Source organism: Barbus barbus (genome assembly GCF_936440315.1).
Source record: "Barbus barbus genome assembly, chromosome: 10".
Classification (NCBI taxonomy): domain Eukaryota; kingdom Metazoa; phylum Chordata; class Actinopteri; order Cypriniformes; family Cyprinidae; genus Barbus; species Barbus barbus.
The window spans coordinates 25,310,799-25,329,301 of record NC_136738.1 but is presented as its reverse complement, the minus strand read 5'-3'; the positions used below and the strand labels follow the sequence as shown (position 1 = coordinate 25,329,301).

General features: G+C 36.5%; 1 protein-coding gene across 1 annotated transcript in view; it reads left to right on the top strand.

Moving 5' to 3' along the window:
- LOC306876189 (receptor tyrosine-protein kinase erbB-4-like) overlaps positions 1 to 18,503 on the top strand; it is a gene marked incomplete at its 3' end in the record, with an annotated part of 320,461 nt that overhangs the window by 254,391 nt on the left and 47,567 nt on the right. The window contains exons 15-20 of the mRNA XM_079427188.1: positions 230 to 323; positions 6,249 to 6,403; positions 7,831 to 7,875; positions 12,894 to 13,026; positions 15,217 to 15,339; positions 15,703 to 15,801. Coding sequence (XP_079283314.1) covers positions 230 to 323; positions 6,249 to 6,403; positions 7,831 to 7,875; positions 12,894 to 13,026; positions 15,217 to 15,339; positions 15,703 to 15,801 — 649 coding nt within the window. The remainder of the gene's footprint in view (positions 1 to 229; positions 324 to 6,248; positions 6,404 to 7,830; positions 7,876 to 12,893; positions 13,027 to 15,216; positions 15,340 to 15,702; positions 15,802 to 18,503) is intronic.

Below are 18,503 nucleotides of genomic sequence, written 5' to 3'. Positions count from 1 at the left end.
ATATCTGGTCTGAAAATGGAAAGTTGTCTTGACTTTAAAAGGCTAGTGATTGAATAGTCTAGAATAAAGATCCTTGGCTAGGAATTCCTGGAAGAACTTTGAAAATTGACATGTTGGTTTTTTTTTTCCACCTGAACCTTGAGTGTTATAAAGTGGTAATTATATGTCATTGTAGTGTGCTATTTTACCTCATGTTTGTCTTTGTTCCCTTTCTCTTTCTGTTTTATAGGGATGTACGCGAGTTCGCAAACGGATCAGTGTGCCTGGAGTGCGATGCGCAGTGTGAAGTGGCGGATGATGACGGCCTTACCTGCACTGGGCCTGTGAGTTCAGTCTCATTTCTACTCTAAAACAATAAGCCTATTTTATCAGTTTCTAAAAACAACAACACTAGCCAAACTGTACCAAGAAATGAAGACCTTTATTCAAGGGCACATTAAATTGATCAAAGTACAATGAAAACAATATATAATCTGTATTTGTTGTTCTCATTGCAAATTAATTAATTTAGCTGATTTTGTTCCTGAATATTAAAGATGTTCAGGATAGCATCTCTGAATAGTCTCTCTTCCTTATATTTTCACTTTATATTGTGGTGCTTAATTTAAAAATATCTGGTCCCGCAGCAAAGAAAAGAGGGTTTTTTGATAGACCATATCAACAAGAGCTGTTATTATACTGAGATTTTGCAAGTTCTTTCTCCAAAACTGATTTTTCTTGCATTTGGCGCTTGGTAATTGCTCATTTTGATTCTGTGAGTATATTTCTTTCATTTCAGTGCAATCTCTTTCCATATCTATTAGCTTAAAGCACAAACAGAGCTGAACGGCAGACACTGCCTTCGATTGGCTTGGTCCAATGATTAATTGAATCCCTTGTTGAAGTGTACTTTTGCAGCCGTGGGATTGATTTTGCTTCTTGTTAATTTAGTGAGAAAGTAGATTAAGTTGCCTAATCTTGGCAAGTGTTTACAGAGAGTCCTGCCCCATAGGAGACACCTGAGAGTGGGATGAATAAGCTGTTTGGATGTCCATGAATCTGATCAGGTTAGAGAGACATTACCACAGATGGGCTGTGTGCTCAGCACTGCCCCTTTTTCAAAACAGCCTCAAGCACTTTGGTTTAAATTGATGACTACATGACAAGGTGTGTACGGCCGTGCGCTTGTGTGTGTTGCCAAAAGAGGATTTAGCCGATCCATCTCTAATGCACAGAGGCCTCGGGCTGTTGTCTGCTTGAGTCAAACAGAAAGGTCTCGCAAATGACATGATTATGAGCCCTTAGAGACCCATATCAGCACAAACATAGACAGAAACAAACTCTCTAAAACTGTATACGTGTCCAGAATCTTTTTATCTTTTTTTGGCCTTTGCCTAGAAATTTTAATAACAAATTCTCTCTTTCATGCAGATTTAGCTTGATCACACAGCATCCTGATTGCTTGATCACAGCTTTATCCTGTTATCTATTAATTTCTGAATTGGTTCAGGCAATGTGCCACCAGTCAACCAACACAAAAAAAAAATTAACTAATTTAGCAAAGATTTATATTGTTGTCAAATTAAAGTCAAAATAATTTAGCAAAGTAACAATCAAACTAGTTTAGCAAAGATTTATATTTTTGTCAAATATATATATATATATATATATATAGTGCCGTCTGAAATTTTCTTCTAAAATTAGCATTTTTCTCTGGCTCCTATGTTTATGTTCAGTTTTTTTCACTTTAATGGCAATGAAAAGAACCTGTTCATTGCCAATAATATATATATATATATATATATATATATATATATATATATACACATATACACACAGTGCCCTCCAAAAGTATTGGAACAGTAAAGACAAAATTGCTCTGTTGGCTGTGGAGTCAAGACATTTACAAATATGATTAAAAGATGAATATGAGACAAAACTACAGAATGTCACATTTTATTACTGGGTGATTCAACACATAGATGTTTAACCAGCTAAGAAGTTCAGCACTTTTAGAGTTTCATCCCCCTATCTGATGTGAGCATAAGTACTGGAACAGTTGCCTCACAGGTCTTTCTAAGTGATCAGCTGTGTCCGGTTGCATTAATTCTTCAATTCTTCAGCAGGGAATGTGTTGTATCAGTTATATCCATTACTTCTGTATTCTGAATCGTGCATTCGATGATGACACACACAAACCAGGATGAAGATGAGGGAGCTGACTTTGAGAGAAAAGCAAACAATTTGGATGCTAAAAAAAGTCAATTAGAGGTATAGCAAAAACAAAGGGCATGGAGAAATCAAGAGTTTGGAAACCACCAGCGATGCCAGCAACCAACAACTACCTGATCGGCTGAGAAAACAACAGTAGTTGATGACAGACAAGTCATAAAAACTGTGAAAAAGAACCCTAAAAGACGTGTCTGTAAAATCACCAACAACTTCCAGAAAGCTGGAATGATGCTCTGACAATCTACTGTCCTCAGGAGACTTTGACACAGAATTACAGATGCTACACAGCAAGATGCAAACCTCTGACCAGCACCAAAAATAGAAAGGCAAGATTAGAGTTTGCAAAAAAGCACAAAGGTGAGCCAGAAGAGTTTTGGAACTGTGTTTATGGACCGATGAGACAAAGATGAACCTTTATCTAAGTGATGGGAAAGCAAAAATGTGGAGAAAAAAGGGAACTGCAAATGATCCCAAGCATACAGCCTCATCTGTAAAGCATGGTGGAGGTGTTGTCATGGCATGGGCATGCATGGCTGCCTCTGGAACAGGCCTTCTCAACTTTACTGATGACTTAAAGTATATTCAAGAAAATGCCACCAGATGCATTGGGAAGTGCTTCATATTGCATCAGGACAATGACCCAAAACACCCTGCCAGTTCAGTCAAGGAATTTATAAGGGCAAAGAAATGGAAAGTCTTAGATTGCCCAAGTCAATCTCCAGATTTAAATCTGATTGCACATGAATTTCACCAGCTGAAGAGAGTAAAGGCAGAAACTCCCCAAAACGAGCAACAATTGGGATTGGCTGCATTAAAGGCTGGGACCAAGAGTCTGGTGATGTCTATGGGTCACAGACTCACTGCTGTGATTGTGCTCAAGGGATCTGCAACTAAATAATAGCTTTTAACCTTTATGTGTTGAAACGGCTAATAATAAAATATGACATTCTGTAGTTTTGTCTCATATTCATCTTTTAATCATATTTGCAAATGTCTTGACTCCACAGCCAACAGAGCAATTTTGTCTTTACTGTTCCAATACTTATGGAGGGCACTGTATGTGTATATATATATATATATATATATATATATATATATATATATATATATATGCACACACACACACACACATGTTGGTTTTTGTGGTTTATGGGGACTCTCCATAGGCGTAATGGTTTTTATACTGAACAAACTGTGTGTGCTATTGTCCTACACCAACCCTACACCTAAACTTAGCCCTCACAGGAGACTTTGTGCATTTTTAGATTTTCAAAAAAACACCATTTAGTATGTTTTTTTAAGCCTTTTGAATTACGGGGACATAGGCAGTGTCCTCATAAACCACCTTCATATTGTAATACCTCTGTCATACCCATGTCATTATACAAATTTGTGTCCTCATAAACCACATAAACATGCACACACACACACACACACAATTTAAATAAAATCATAAAAAATAAAATACAATCCAGAATGTGAAATGTTATCTATTATTATTATACATGTTGTTTTTATGACAGTTAAGTAAATGTCTTTGCAATTGTCAGTACAGTCATGTAAAAATGTGTTAGATTATATGTAATCTAACTACATTACAGTACTGAAAATATTATGAGAATTGTTTTTGAGAATTGCAAATTGAAAAAAAAAGTACATTAGCATCCAGATAAATTACTTTAATTTGAGGGAGAATTATGCTTAACTGCCTTAAAATATATATATATATAATCTATCTACATGGTCCTAAAACATACCCCGAGAGAAATGTATACAAGGAAAAGTGATCACCAAATGAACTGACTTTTTCCAGTAAGGTCTTTTAACACACAAACACAACCATAGGCCTCTCAGGTGTAGGCCAGGCTTAGCTAAACTGTTAAAATGTTTGTTGTTATTAGCACAGATTAACTGCTGAGTGTTCTAATCTACCTGTGAAACAATCAGCAACATCTGTTTCACAAAGGCATAATTAAACAACACTAACAAACAGTGTTTTGAGCATGGAGTGGAAATGGAGATTTGTGTGCAGCAGGTGTTTGGAGAAGCAGCCCAATTAACAGGGAAAGTGATTATGCTTTCTAGCTAACCTCGCCTTGGAGGAGTTTTACATCCACCTTTATCTATGTGCCACGCTATGCATGATTTTGGCACTCTCAATGTCAGAAATAAATTGACGCACTGGGCCATCGTATTTCTTTCCTCGTTTTTACTTACCAAGAAGTACAGTATGCTTTTTTCAGAGCTAATATAAAAAAATGATGCACATTAGGTGTTTGATTAATGCGTTATGTGTTTTATCTTCTTGTGCTCCCTCAGAGAATGATGGGAATTGTAGTTCTGTAGCCAAGCCTGTCATCTCACAAACCAGCTAAATGAGTACTATTTTTGGGAAGCTTTAAAGCAACGCGCAGTGCATGCAAACCAAATTGTTCAGTCAACATTCGCAATTTAAACTTAATTATGACCAATACTAATTTGCATCTGCCAGGATTCTTTAATTAACATGCCCCCAAACTCAATGAATATCCACAGTTTCCCCACTGGTAATTACGACATTCTGGTGATGTTCATGCATGCTATTCTCATAAGTACAATAATTTTGATAAGACTTGAAGGTAGAATAAATGCAATAGATTTATTAATATCTAAAATGAATAATGCATTGCTGAATAGAGCAGCATGCTATTCATCAGAGATTTGCCCTAGTTGTGGTTGAATGTTTATTCATTTGTTTTGTTTTTAGCCACTTAATAGCAATAGTAGAGCGTGGATGAGAAATGATGAGGATAGTTCACCCAAAAAAATAACAATTCTGTCATCATTCTCATGTTATTCCAAACATGTATGACGTTTCAAAAGAAGATATTTTGTAAAATATCTTTCTGTTGTCTATACAGTATGATGCTATTATAAAGATAATTATTTTGTGTATTTGGTGTAACAGAATATGTTGACATGCTTTAATGTTCAAAAAATACATTATTTTTCAAATACTACACATTATTGTAGTTCCTCTATGCCCTGCCTCTCTCAAACGCATCGTTTTCTACAAAGCCCCTCCTTCCAACAAGTGCAGTCTGCTCTGATTGGCCAACTGACCAGTGCATTGTGATTGGCCCAACACCACAAGTGCGCGTCGGAAATGTATCACCCCTTACCATAATCACGAGCGTCAGGTTTCAAGTTAGTTTTACCATTAGTTCGAGCCCGAAAGTTTTTAAAATCTATTATACTCAGCAGGCTGCATTTGTTTGATAGAAATACAGTAAAAAATAATATAATTAATATATTAGGTAAAATATTTAAAAAGACAATTATTAATTTAATATTCTTATGATGCTGCTTAATTTTGGGGGGAAAACATGATACATTTTTTTTTAGAAATCTTTGAATCAAAAGAGCAGAATTTAAATTTAAATAGAAATCTTTTGCAACATTATAAATGTCTTCACTGGCACTTTAATGCTTCTTTACAAATTGAAGTATTAATTTCTTTAAAAAAGCCAAAACTTTGAACAGGATTGTATCCCTTTTAATACTGATGGAAAACTGTAGGTTGCTGGACCTGAAGCGGTGTCTGTTGCGTGCAGCCTGGCTCTCACGGCCGCGTCTGGGTGCCGTCTGCCGCTTTATTGCATCAGAGGCGGTTTACAGCGTGAAATGAAGAGCAGCTGTAATTGCTGCAAGGCATTTATTCATCTTTCACATGAGATTCGCTCATAAAGAAACACATATCTGCCTCGCTCTCAATGAGCACAGACAGATACACTGGCATACAGATGTTCCTCAAGGTTACGTGGGCGCCGTGTGCGTTAATAGAACAATACGGAGCATCTCTTCCTATTGTCCAAGAAGCGTTATTTGTCTTTCTGGTTGATGAGGTGCTTGGATGACACTAAGGGTGCTCATATTGATATCCAAGCTAGCAATTCCCTCTCTTCAGCCTCCTCTCTCCATATTACCGCAATAAATCCTGCGCCGGCTGATTGTTATGGTCATTGTGTGTCCTCTTTCTCTCTCTCTCTCTCTTGCAGGGTCCTGATCACTGTGTAAAATGTCTTCACTTTAAAGACGGACCCAACTGTGTGGAGAAATGCCCTGATGGCCTACAGGGAGCAAACAGCTTCATCTTCAAATATGCTGAGGCCAACAATGAGTGTCACCCCTGCCATGTCAACTGTACCCAGGGGTATGAAGGGTGTTTGTTAAATGTTTGCAATTTGTGAGTGTGTGTGGGTGGGAAATATATCTGTAGCGGTCCAGCTACTTCCTGTGCTTGTTTGCCATGTCAGTTCTGGCCTGAGGAAGTTCGGATAGCCTATTTGTCAGTGCACTGACCCTTTTTAGAGCACTTGTGTCCTCGGAGCTGGCTGTGCATAAAGCATCATTAATTTTAGAAGAAGGAGTTTGCCCTTGCTGCGTCTCTGCCATCCAACTTTAGTCTAAATGATACCCATCAAGCTCTCCGAATTTATCCGGCTGGGCACCTGCAACTTAACCTTAGCCCCTTGGGGTTACATGAGAGACGGCTCAGATTTCCTGCAGAAAAAACATTATCCGCTCAAGGAGTCTTCACACTGAGTCACGGATTCACTTTTCTTCCTCCTGTGTCACATGAAAGCCCTCAACTGCTGACTGTATATCTGGGATCTCTGTCAGCCAGGGGCGATTAGTGACGTTGAGCTCTGAAATGCTAGCAGCGAGCTGACAAACAGACAAAGCTGTGAGCATCAGGATGGAAGGGCAGGAACTCCGACGTCAAGGAAGAGACAGGGTTATTAAAATAGGTCTAGCACTGATAGATTAGTGATGAATTGTGGCAATATAAAATTAAGGAGGATTGAGATGATTTTAATGTGTTTTTTATTTGATCGTTAAGTTGCCTAAAGATAGTCATTAGATTAGATTGACAATCGTTATTCCTCTGAGTCAAAGAGCATTTAGATGGAGGACTTTGATGTAAACAGTATCTCTGATTTAAACTTCAATAGGAAGAATGTTGCTTTTAGATGCTGTATGTTTTTAAGAATATTTTCAAACTGTCTTTTTCAGTGAATTGATTCTTAGTTTAAGACTCTGATACGGTAATTCATGTGTAAACGTCAAAAAGTTCATTGGAGACATTGCATGCAATTTTTTATTTTATTTTTTAAAATAATATTTTAGTAAATAAATGTAAGTGCAGCACTTTTATTGCTATGAAGACACATAGATATTTAAATATGGATACCTTTAAAATATAATACTTTATACATATATATTTTTATCAATCTATTTATGTATGTATGTGTGTGTATCTGTGTATTTATGTACCAACCCGTGTCTTGGGGACAAATTTGTACCTAGAAATAGTCCTTTTTGGAACATCCTCATTTGTATAAATGGTATAAAAAGTTAAAAAAATTTAAAAATAAAAAAATGTTTTAAAATTGAAAAAATGCAGAAGGTTTTCTGTTAGAGTTAAGTTAAAGAATTTATAACTAGCTGTATATAAAGACAATAGAAATCTATGGAATGACCCCGTTTAGATAGCTAAGTAAATGTGTGTGTGAGTGTGTAGCTGTCTTATATATTTATTTTATGTTTTATGCTCATTTATATTCTTTATTGTTTCAGATGCACGGGACCTCGTCTGCAAAACTGCATTGGCATGATGGACAGGTACACACTTTTATATATATTTGGATGTTTTTCACCTTTAATGGACAGGACAATAAGAGAACAGAAAAAAAACATTGAGTAAAGAGGGGTGCATAACAAGAAAGGACCAGGAGTCAGGACTCGAACTAGTGTCAACCGTGACTCCAACAACACATTTTTTTATATAAAATAATTTTCATTTGACTTACTACAAATCTAAACTCGAAAAGCAATGATGTCCTGTTGCAGCACTACTTTCTCACACACATATACACATAATGCTACACATACACACAGTAACTTCCACTTTTGCAAGGTCAGAATCTTGGCACCAGTTTCTCTCTCATCTTTATTTTCTGTCTCGCTTGGCCTCCCTTAAGCCATCATTTATTCATGGCATCTATTTTGGTGTTCTGCCCAATGTCCAGCACTTGATTCTAGTCACACTGGCATCAATAGAGAATCAGAGATCCTTGACACCACACACAGTTATGTCATAGCAGTAATTCAGTTGCAAGGCTTCTATACACAAATCTCTGAAAGAAAAAAAAAATTCTAAATAAAAGCACTGATAGAAATATTTAATATTTAATAGCTAATTTAATGTTTATTTTAATTTGTAGGTAACTCGCTTAAAAAGCAAATGATTTTGCAAATGATGTGATTTCGCCAAGTTTTCATTCAAACATTGTTATATTGAATGAGAAAAGCTCATAACATAGAGGAATTTCACTAGTAGTTTCCCATTGTACAGTACAGCGCTCTCGGTTTGTCAAACCCAGCTGCATCTGATTGTCTCATTCCTGTGCTGATGACATCATTAACACACACGGCTCATAGTTTTAACGCCAGCTGCCTTTCAACATACAGCTCTGCTTTAAAACAAGAACGCGAAATGGGGAAAAGGAAAGTTATATAATGACCAGGCCACAGTTCTGTGATTAATGTGCTGCTGTGAGGGCTGCGCGTGTATGTGCGCGCACATTTGCTTCATGGTGTATTTGATAAATTGATATCACTTTCTTTTGCTCTCATGGGAGAGCTGGAACAAAATACCATTAACTGCTCAGAGCAAATGTGTTTGCTGTTTCAGATCTGCCATTATGTTACACACAGTCCTGGCAGGGCAGAGAAGCAGAAGCTAGAAATCATTTGTCTCGGCCTCAGACGTCACAACCACAAACGTTTCATGGAGTACTTGATGAATATTGAAAACAACTAGGGCAAAAGCTTCTCACAAGCTTCAATCTGATTGGCTCTCTTTAGATGCTTGCAGACAGGGCACACGTTTATGTCCACTGGGATATGAAGTCTTGTTTAGAGGCTCTTCACTGAGCACTTCTAATGATGATTTTTGGCCAGAATTAGCTGTAATGTGGACCAGGCTTTATATGAAGACTATTCGATTTCTCTCTTACACACATACACAATTCTGTCCTGTCCTAATAGTGTGTTATAGAACAAGAGTGTATGCTGCTTGTTTGGACAGACTATCAGAGTAAAGGCTGCAGGGAGTAATCCTGATAAAACACAATGCTATCCTTGGAGACCAAACAAGCTCAGGAGAGAGGTGAACATCTCTAGTGTGGACTAGGTGAGAGGCGAGTGATAGCCAACATTCACAACAGCCTGTGCAGTCAGATAAACACGATGTCTTATATTATTATTATATTAAATATGTACTTCTAGCTAGTGTGCTGTCACAAAAGATTGTCAACATACATTATCATTCAAAAGTCTCTTATGTTGGCCAAGGCTGCATTGATTTGGTCAAAAATGCAGTAATATTATGAAATATTATTGCAATTTCAAATAACAATTTTTCTGTTTTGATAAATTTTAAAATGTTATTAATTATGTGATAGCAAAGCTGTAAGAAGCAGCCATAACTTAAATCATAACTTAAATGAAGTCATTCGTATATGCCGATTTGGTACTTAAGAATCATTCCTAATTATTATCAATGTTGAAATCAGTTGTGTTGCCTAATATTTTTGTGGAAACAGTGATACCTTTTTTCAGGATTTTTGACAAGTAACAAGGTCCAAAAGAACAGCATTTATTTGAAATGGAAATTTTAAATGCATTTATTTTCTCTTTTAATCAGTATAATCCATCCTTATTGAATAAAAGTATTAATTTCTTTAAAAAAAAAACTGACATCACACTTTCGAATGGTTGTATATTATTTATATCTTTAAAAAAAAAATGATATATAGAGAGAGAGATATAGAGAGGGAGAGAGAGACAGAGTTTATATTACATTATTAAATTATTTATGTATTATTTTTCTTCTATCTAATATAATATAATTCCACATGAGTGGGATGTGTGGGTTATGTCTTATCTTGTCTAGGACATCAGAATCACCACAAGACCTTCAAAAATCCCAGTTTAAGCTCTCTGTAATGTGGATTCTAAGTGTTTCTCTCCAGAGTCTCTCTTGCACATTTGGAAAAGACATGGCAGGTTACATAAAACAAGATGTCAGACATCCTGTCCTCCTTCCCCTGCAATATACGGCAGTGCCCCGCTACGTGCTGACAGCAATGCAGCATCAACATAATTGCCTGCTCATTGTCAGTGCGAGCTTCCTCACGCATGTGAGATCTATACACTCGCACAGGCTTCGGAGGATGATGGTATGCACTCGGCTATGGTCTCCGTGGCTCATAAGCTTTGTATTGTGACTGCAGATCAATATCGAATTAACGGGAGAGATTCTCATCTCACCCAGAGATAATCTAGCAGTCTATCGCTTGTCATGCCTGGGCAATGCTTCACTGTCCTCGCCTTATTGGGTGGGATTTCATTTCCATTCTACAAACTTTACAGTTCTAAATTTAAACAGAAGGGAAGACCAAACACAAACACCTTGTTTGAAGGCACTAAACCCTTCCTTACAGAGCTATACTCACAGGAAGCAACTGGACAAGCACAACAGAATAGAATAAAACGGAAGGGTCCCAAGATGCATTTTAAGCCCAGGCTTGTTGCCAGTCTGCTATAATTAAGATATTAAATGTGCTGTAAGTGATTTGTTTTATTTAATAAAAAAAAATGTTCTACAACGTGTCAGATATCACTGAAATAAGTGCCTTGAGAAATTATTATTCTGTAAAGCACAAAATAAATCAAATTGAACCAGTCTGCACTTTTCTAGCCAGTCAGAAACATTCTGTGCCTGCATAAAAATGTAGTTATTTTGCATTTAATGTGATATTTAAAATAAAAAAAATGCAATATTGGATCCAACTTTGAGATATAAAATGCCAAAGATGCCATTCAATGTGTGTTTATCACAATTTACAATAAATAAAAAAAAATGCACATTTGGAACATAAGCACGTTCTGTGTTTATACAGCTTACATCTTTTCTTTTTTCTGAAAAACTAAAAAGTAGACTTTATACTTGGGGCTTGGGACAATTGTCCCATCCTTCTGACTCTATATTTATGTGATGCTAGGAATAAGGATAAAGAGGTACAGAGACAATTAGAGGGTAAGATTGGCAGTCTGAAGAGTTGGATCTTAACGAAAGGCCTGTAATAGGACAGCATGAGCTGTGTATTGTATGCAGTCGGTGCTGATTTAGTGCTGCCTTCTTCCATGCTAACTGAATTAGGCCTTTCATTAATGATAAGGGGACACTTTCAGATAGAGATTCAAACTGAAAGCTCAAAGTACAGCCCAGAGAAGGCTGATGCAAGATGACAGCAGTTGGTAAGGCTTTTTGCAGACACATCCAAACAAATATCTCCCTTCTGTCTGAGAGAAAGGCTTTGTTCAGGTTCCTGCTCATTTATGGGATATTGGCAATTCTCAGCCCCCTTCTCTGATGGCTTTCTCTGCTGATCTGTTCTGCTCTTTTGTTGTCCTATAGTATGTGTCAGTGGCTCTCAACTATACAGACAATTATGTTGAATTTTTCTGAAAATGTTTAATTTAGTAAACAAATAAATGAATTAATAAGTAAATACAATGGTAAAAAAAAAATTGAATGATATTTGTTTTTTGAAAGAAGTCTCACCAAAGCTGCATTTATTTGATCTAAAATACAGTAAAAATTGTAATATTGTGAAATATTAACACAATTTAAGCACCAGTTTTCTATTTGAATATTTATTAGAATAATTAAAATGATTTCTGAAGAATCATGTGATACTGAAGACTGGAGTAATGGCTGCTAAAAATTCAGCCTCGTCATCACACAAACTGTCAGTTCTCTGTCGTGTGTGTCATGTGTGCGTGACAGAAGACCAGACCGTTACAGTAAGAGGCGCCTCTTCACCTCGTTTTGTTTTGTTCGTTTTTTCTAGTTTTTATTTTGTTCGCCACTCGTGATTCCGCCATAGCCCACTGCAAGTCGGCCCAATGTTTCCTCCTCGTGTGTGCACCGTGACACAAACACATTTTATAATATATTAAAATTAGTGCTGTCAAACGATTAAGCGTGATTAATTGCATTCAAAATAAAAGTTGTTTACATTGTGTACTGTGTATATTTAAAATATAAATCTAAATACACACACATACAGTATTTATTTTGAAAATATTTACGTTTATATATTCATATACTTATATTTTATATATTTAATATAAACATAAAAAATTTTTCTTAAATATATACATGCATGTGTTTGTATTTATGTATACACATATTATGTGAACAGAAACTTTTATTTTGGATGCGATTAATCGTGATTAATCGTTTGACAGCACTAATTAAAATACTGTTCTTTTAAATTGCAATAATATTACTGTTTTCACTGGATATTATGCCTTGGTGAGCATAAGATATTTCTTTCAAAAACATTAAACTTTTGACCGGTAGTGTAAATAATTACATAAATTCATGTTTTTGTATTTATTTATACATTCCCATGTTTAATTTTAAGGAAGTCTGATGTTAGCACATCTTGGTCATGACGCAGAACTAGTTAAGAAGCACTGGTTTATGTGTTATGGGACCAGTTACCTAGTACTTTATTGTTATTGCATATAGCTAATTTTTGTTTTCTCCCATGTGTTTCCCTCAGGACTCCCCTCATTGCGGCTGGGGTTATTGGAGGATTGTTTGTGGTGATCATCGTGGGCCTGAGTGTTGCTATATCAGTGAGGAGGAAGAGCATCAAGAAGAAGAGAGCCTTGAGACGCTTCTTGGAGACTGAGGTTAGACACAGTCCATCTTATTTTTTTTGGTCAAGCTTGGATTCAGAAAACAGTCAGAAAACATCCTAAAAACTGTTCTCTCAGACAATTCCATGGGGCCTGAAAACCCGAAGGAACTTGAGAGCAAATCAGAAACAGAACAGCGATTATGACCCATGGCACTCTGTATGTCTCTTGAGATGGTTCCTTGAGAGGAAGTACCCACCAGCAAGAGGAGATGAGTCAGGTCATTTCCTGATTAAATGTTTCATAAGTTAAAAAGGAACCTAAGCTGGTCTAGTCATTGTATTCTGCTTGTTTTACACAAGGTAGTTTATGAGCATCACTCTGCCTTTCCAGATCATATTCAGACCAGTTTTTTTTATTTTTCTGTACACCACACATAAGGTTAACAGAATATATATATATATATATATATATATATATATATATATATATAAATAACTGTAGCATTTAGTGTATAATGCATTTTGGTTTCATGAATATCATACACTTTGTTTTAAAGCTTTACAGGCACCCCATGTTTTTGTTAAAAGACTTATATATAGTGTTTGATAAACTTCTTACATAATCTGTTGATTGATATTCAGCTATTTGCATTTAATTATCAAAACCTTTATTTATATTTTAAATGTTTTAATATCATTTTAAATGAAAAAATAGCACAATTCACAAATAAAGGTATTAAATAGTATTTTAAAGTTCCAAATTTCAGTGTTTTTATGAAATGAATAGAAAATAAAGTAGAAAACAGTTCATATAATATTTAGTTTGACCTCCTGAAGTTGTTTCCCTCATTTTATGAAGGTTAACTACTTCCTTTAATTGTCCTTTGTTGAAGGAAAAAAAATCATTCTCTTTCAGGCCCTTATTTGTAAACTATTCATGGCAAATGCCAGTTAATTAAGATTCAATAATCGAGCATAGTGCAGCTTAATAAAAGTTCTATTGAGAGTTAAAACTACCTCACACAGACCGCTTTTGATTATTATGAACCTCATGAACAGTCAAACTAAATGTATTCCAGTGCTGAGGATAATAGCCTTTCTTTGGACCTTTTTAAAAGTGAGTGTATGTGTTAATTAAATAAACATTAATGAAAAATCGTGTCCTTGATAGTGTGATGATGGCCTCACTCATAGCTTATTTTTTTCCTCTTAATCCTTACTGTCTTTCCTTTGTTTACTCATTCTCTTTCTATCCATCCTCCTGATATCTTAGTTTGTTTTTCATATCAGAGTGTGGGTGGAGGGCTCATAAGAGTGCAGGTTGCGCAAGGATCTCGAGTTCCTGTGACCGAAAGTTCTGACCCCTCCTCTTCATGCATGCATATATCCATATGGCCTCAGGCTTTGAATAGAGACTATAACGCTCTCCTCAGACACTCCAAAGATTAATCTGGAGCAGGCCTACGCATGCCACATAAGGAAGCACACAAAAAATGTGTGAAAATGGACATCATGTATGCCAATAACCCATATGATCTTGAATGTTCCCAAATCTCCATTTTCAACAGAATAGGGTGTTCCCATCACTATAAATTCATATTACGTTGGAGCACTACAATGCCGCCAAGGTTTCAGCACCACGGACAGTTCCTGGTATGTGTTTCAGCACCGCCTGTAGCGGACAGCTCCCCAGATCACAGCTCGTCCTCCCCTGGCTCTCCTCCGCCTTCTGTGTCCGGGCTCCTGATTTACAATTCCATTTAAATGAAGAAGCGCTATTGTTTTTTAATCAGGCGGCTGTGATGAGCCGGGGGACGCCGCAAAGGGTCGATAGAACGGCTGATTTACGCTCTCTCTCTATCTCTTATTCTCTCTTACGCTTCCAAATCTCTCTCCTACACACACTCTCCGTTCATATTTTTTATCAGGTTAACCTTCTCTCTTTCTGTCTTTCTTTCCTGTATCTTTTCTCTTTGCTTTTTCCTCTTATCTCTGTCCACCTCTCTCTCATCGCATTTCAATAGTTCCTTTATCGCCAGGGGTTTTTATGCATTGATTGAACTCCCAAACTCTGATATGCGCTACATAATGGCACAGAAAGACTAAATAAATTACAGGGAATTCATACACTATGGTCTGTGCTCTTCAATTTATTTGAGTTAGGGCCGAACGTTCATTGATTGCCCAGATCGATTGTCGCATCACTGACGGTGTCTCCCTTCCTGTTCCTTGTGTGTCTCAGTTGGTGGAGCCTCTGACGCCCAGCGGTGCGGCCCCGAACCAAGCCCAATTGCGCATTCTGAAAGAGACTGAGCTGAAACGGGTGAAGATCCTGGGAGCTGGGGCCTTCGGCACCGTTTACAAGGTAATGACATCAAAGCAGAGACAGAGGGAACTTAAGAAATCAAAATGAAATAAAGAGACCTCTTTCAAAAACATTAAAAACTATTTCACCAACCCCAAACGTTTGATCAGTAGTGCACTTCAAATCAAAAGCAAGTGGAAAAATCAAATAGACTCACTTTGAAGGAGATATTTGAAAGTGGGCTTTTTTAACCATTAACAGCCACCTTAGAACACCTTAGCAATGTATTAGGACCACTGCAGAATACCCTAACAAAAACCTAGCTTTGAGTTTTGCATTAACATTCACATTTTCTTCAGTAAAAAATAAAAAGTACATTTCCACCCAATTCCCTCTAAGAAATATTGTTTCTTGTGATTTCAGGGCATCTGGGTACCTGAGGGCGAGACTGTGAAGATTCCCGTTGCCATAAAGATCTTGAACGAGGCGACGGGCCCCAAAGCCAATGTAGAGTTCATGGATGTGAGTGTCACTCTGTTGCAAGGCTTGCAGCTGTAGTTTGTGTAATTCCACTAAGCGAATATTCAGCTCTTTAGTAGTTCAAAAGGAAAAATGCATGTAAACCTCAAATTGGCCCATCCTCTTAGATGATGCAAGGACTATGAAACACTTACCAAAGGCCTTTCACACCCATGATGAGTGCAATCTAAAACAGGTTATTTCTGCGAGCATCTTTACGTTTGCTCACTTGAATGTGGATGTGGCTCGGTTTTGATCTGAGCTCCACATGTGTTTGTCTTGAGTGAGATTTCTGTGCATATGCACATGTGTTAGAGTGGTCTCTCCATGACTCCCCCATGGAAGGTATTTCCCACAATTCATCAGTGTTAATGGGCATTCCACTTTCAGAAAATTCTTAGGGGTGTGCAGATGAACAGTTCCACTCATACTGCGCTCAAACCACAGAAGCACGTGAAGGCAGATCAGACATGTAGACGCTGACCCCCGCTGTTGATTGGGCAAGCAGTGTGCACGTACGCAATCATCTCAGCAGCTGGAGAATAGCAGGAGCGTGAATGCTCATTATATAACTGTCAAGTGTGTAATTTTATGTAGTGCTCAGATAATGGGTTTGTGTGTGTGTGTTTGCGAATATAGGATGTGTATTACACACTGTTTTAGTTTTTAAAATGTTCAAACAAACGTAAGAGGATCCCTCCAAGGCCTGAACTCATATTAATGGCAGAGGCATCTTTTATTGCAATAATATAACCTTATGGCCCAAGGTTTAGATATTATTTCTGAATTATCCCCTTAGCTGTTTGTGGAAATTATATGTATTTTTTATGTTCTGTATTTTCTTAGTCCCTGATACTTTTATACCCCATGCCATCTTTTGTTTGGACCACAGGTTAAATATGTTGGATATAAACTGGAGTTAGGATCGTAAATGTGCTCTCGTTTAGTGAGATGCTTCATACACAATTCTAATTTTTTACTAGATTGCTTGATCGTATTGTACTGAAAGTAACTGAAATAGGCCTGTGACTCTTTCAGAATATAATAGATGGTCATTTCAGCATGTAAGTGTGCAGTGTTAGTGATTTATGGGTAATAAGACTGCCTTGTAGATCCTTCAGCTTATGCAAGTATTGTGAAACAAAGCGAATAAATCCTACACTCATTTCGCAGACTGTAACTATGGCGCTGTTTCACAGATGAATCTCAGTGGGATGTCATGGCTGTGTATGTGTTTTTACATGCATGACAAGAAGTGTTTCAGAACCAATCTGTGATAAATTGTCTGCACTGAATCTGTTTGTAAATGTAAGATGTGTGCATTTTTGAAAATTTAAATTGAAACTCCCTGTCATTTGGTAAGTATAAGACACTTAAATTAATACTTTTATTCAGCAAGGATGTAATAAATTGACCAAAAGTGACAGCAAAGACAAAAGATTACTGTTTAAAATGAATGCTGTTGTTTTGATTCTATTTATCAAAGAATCCTGGAAAAAATGCATCATGGTTTTCACAAGAATTTTAAACAACACAACTGTGTCGACATTGATAATATTAAAGGGATAGTTCACCCAAAAATTTTAATTCCATCATTACTTACTCACCATCATGTCGTTCCAAACCCTTAAGACCTTCGATCATCTTCAAAACATAAATTAAGATGTTTTTTTATAAAATTCGAGAGATTTCTGATCCTGCATAGACAGCAACGCAACTGACATGTTCCCAGGCCCAGAAACGTAGCGAGGACATTGTTAAAATAGTCCAACATGAAATGGTCCAACATTAATTTTACGAAGTTACAAGAATACTTTTTGTGTGCAAAGAAAACTAAAATAATGACTTTAGTCAACAATTCTTCTCTTCTGCGTCAGGGCCTGTCATCATTCATGCGTGTACCACGACGCATGTGTGTGAAGTAATGTTTCTTAAGCACCAAATCAGCATATTACAAAGATTTCTGAAGGATCATGTGACACTAATGAATAGAGTAACATCTGCTGCAAATTTAGCTGTTCTATCGCAGGAATAAACTACATTTTAAAATATTTCACAATATTCCTGATTAAATAAATGAAGCTTGGTGAGTATAGAAGACATTCAAAAGCGTGTGTGTGTGTGTGTATAATATATATATATACAGTACACCCCTCACATTTTTGTAAATATTTTATTATATCTTTTCATGTGACAACACTGAAGAAATAACACGTTGCTACAGGAACACAATGGTTTAGACATTAATGGCTGTGTGTTGAGTTATTTTGAGGAGACAACAAATTTAAACTTTACATTCTAGCACTGATTTCTTCAGTGTTGTCATATGAAAATATATAATAAAATATTTACAAAAATGTGAGGGGTGTACTCACTTCTGTGAGATACTGTGTGTGTGTGTGTATATATATATATATATATATATATATATATATATATATATATATATATATATATATATATATATATATATATATATATATATATATATTAGGGCTGTCAACGTTAACGCGATTAATCTAAAAATTATCGCGTTAATATTTATTTAACGCAAATTAATTGTTTGATAAGGTTTGACCCCAACTTCTTGCCATCATCGCAGCGCAGAAGGTAAGTTAATCATTGCCTGCGTCCCAATGTGCACACTATCCATCCTAAATTCTATATGATATTAGTCATTTTCAATACCATTTAGGGCAGATAGG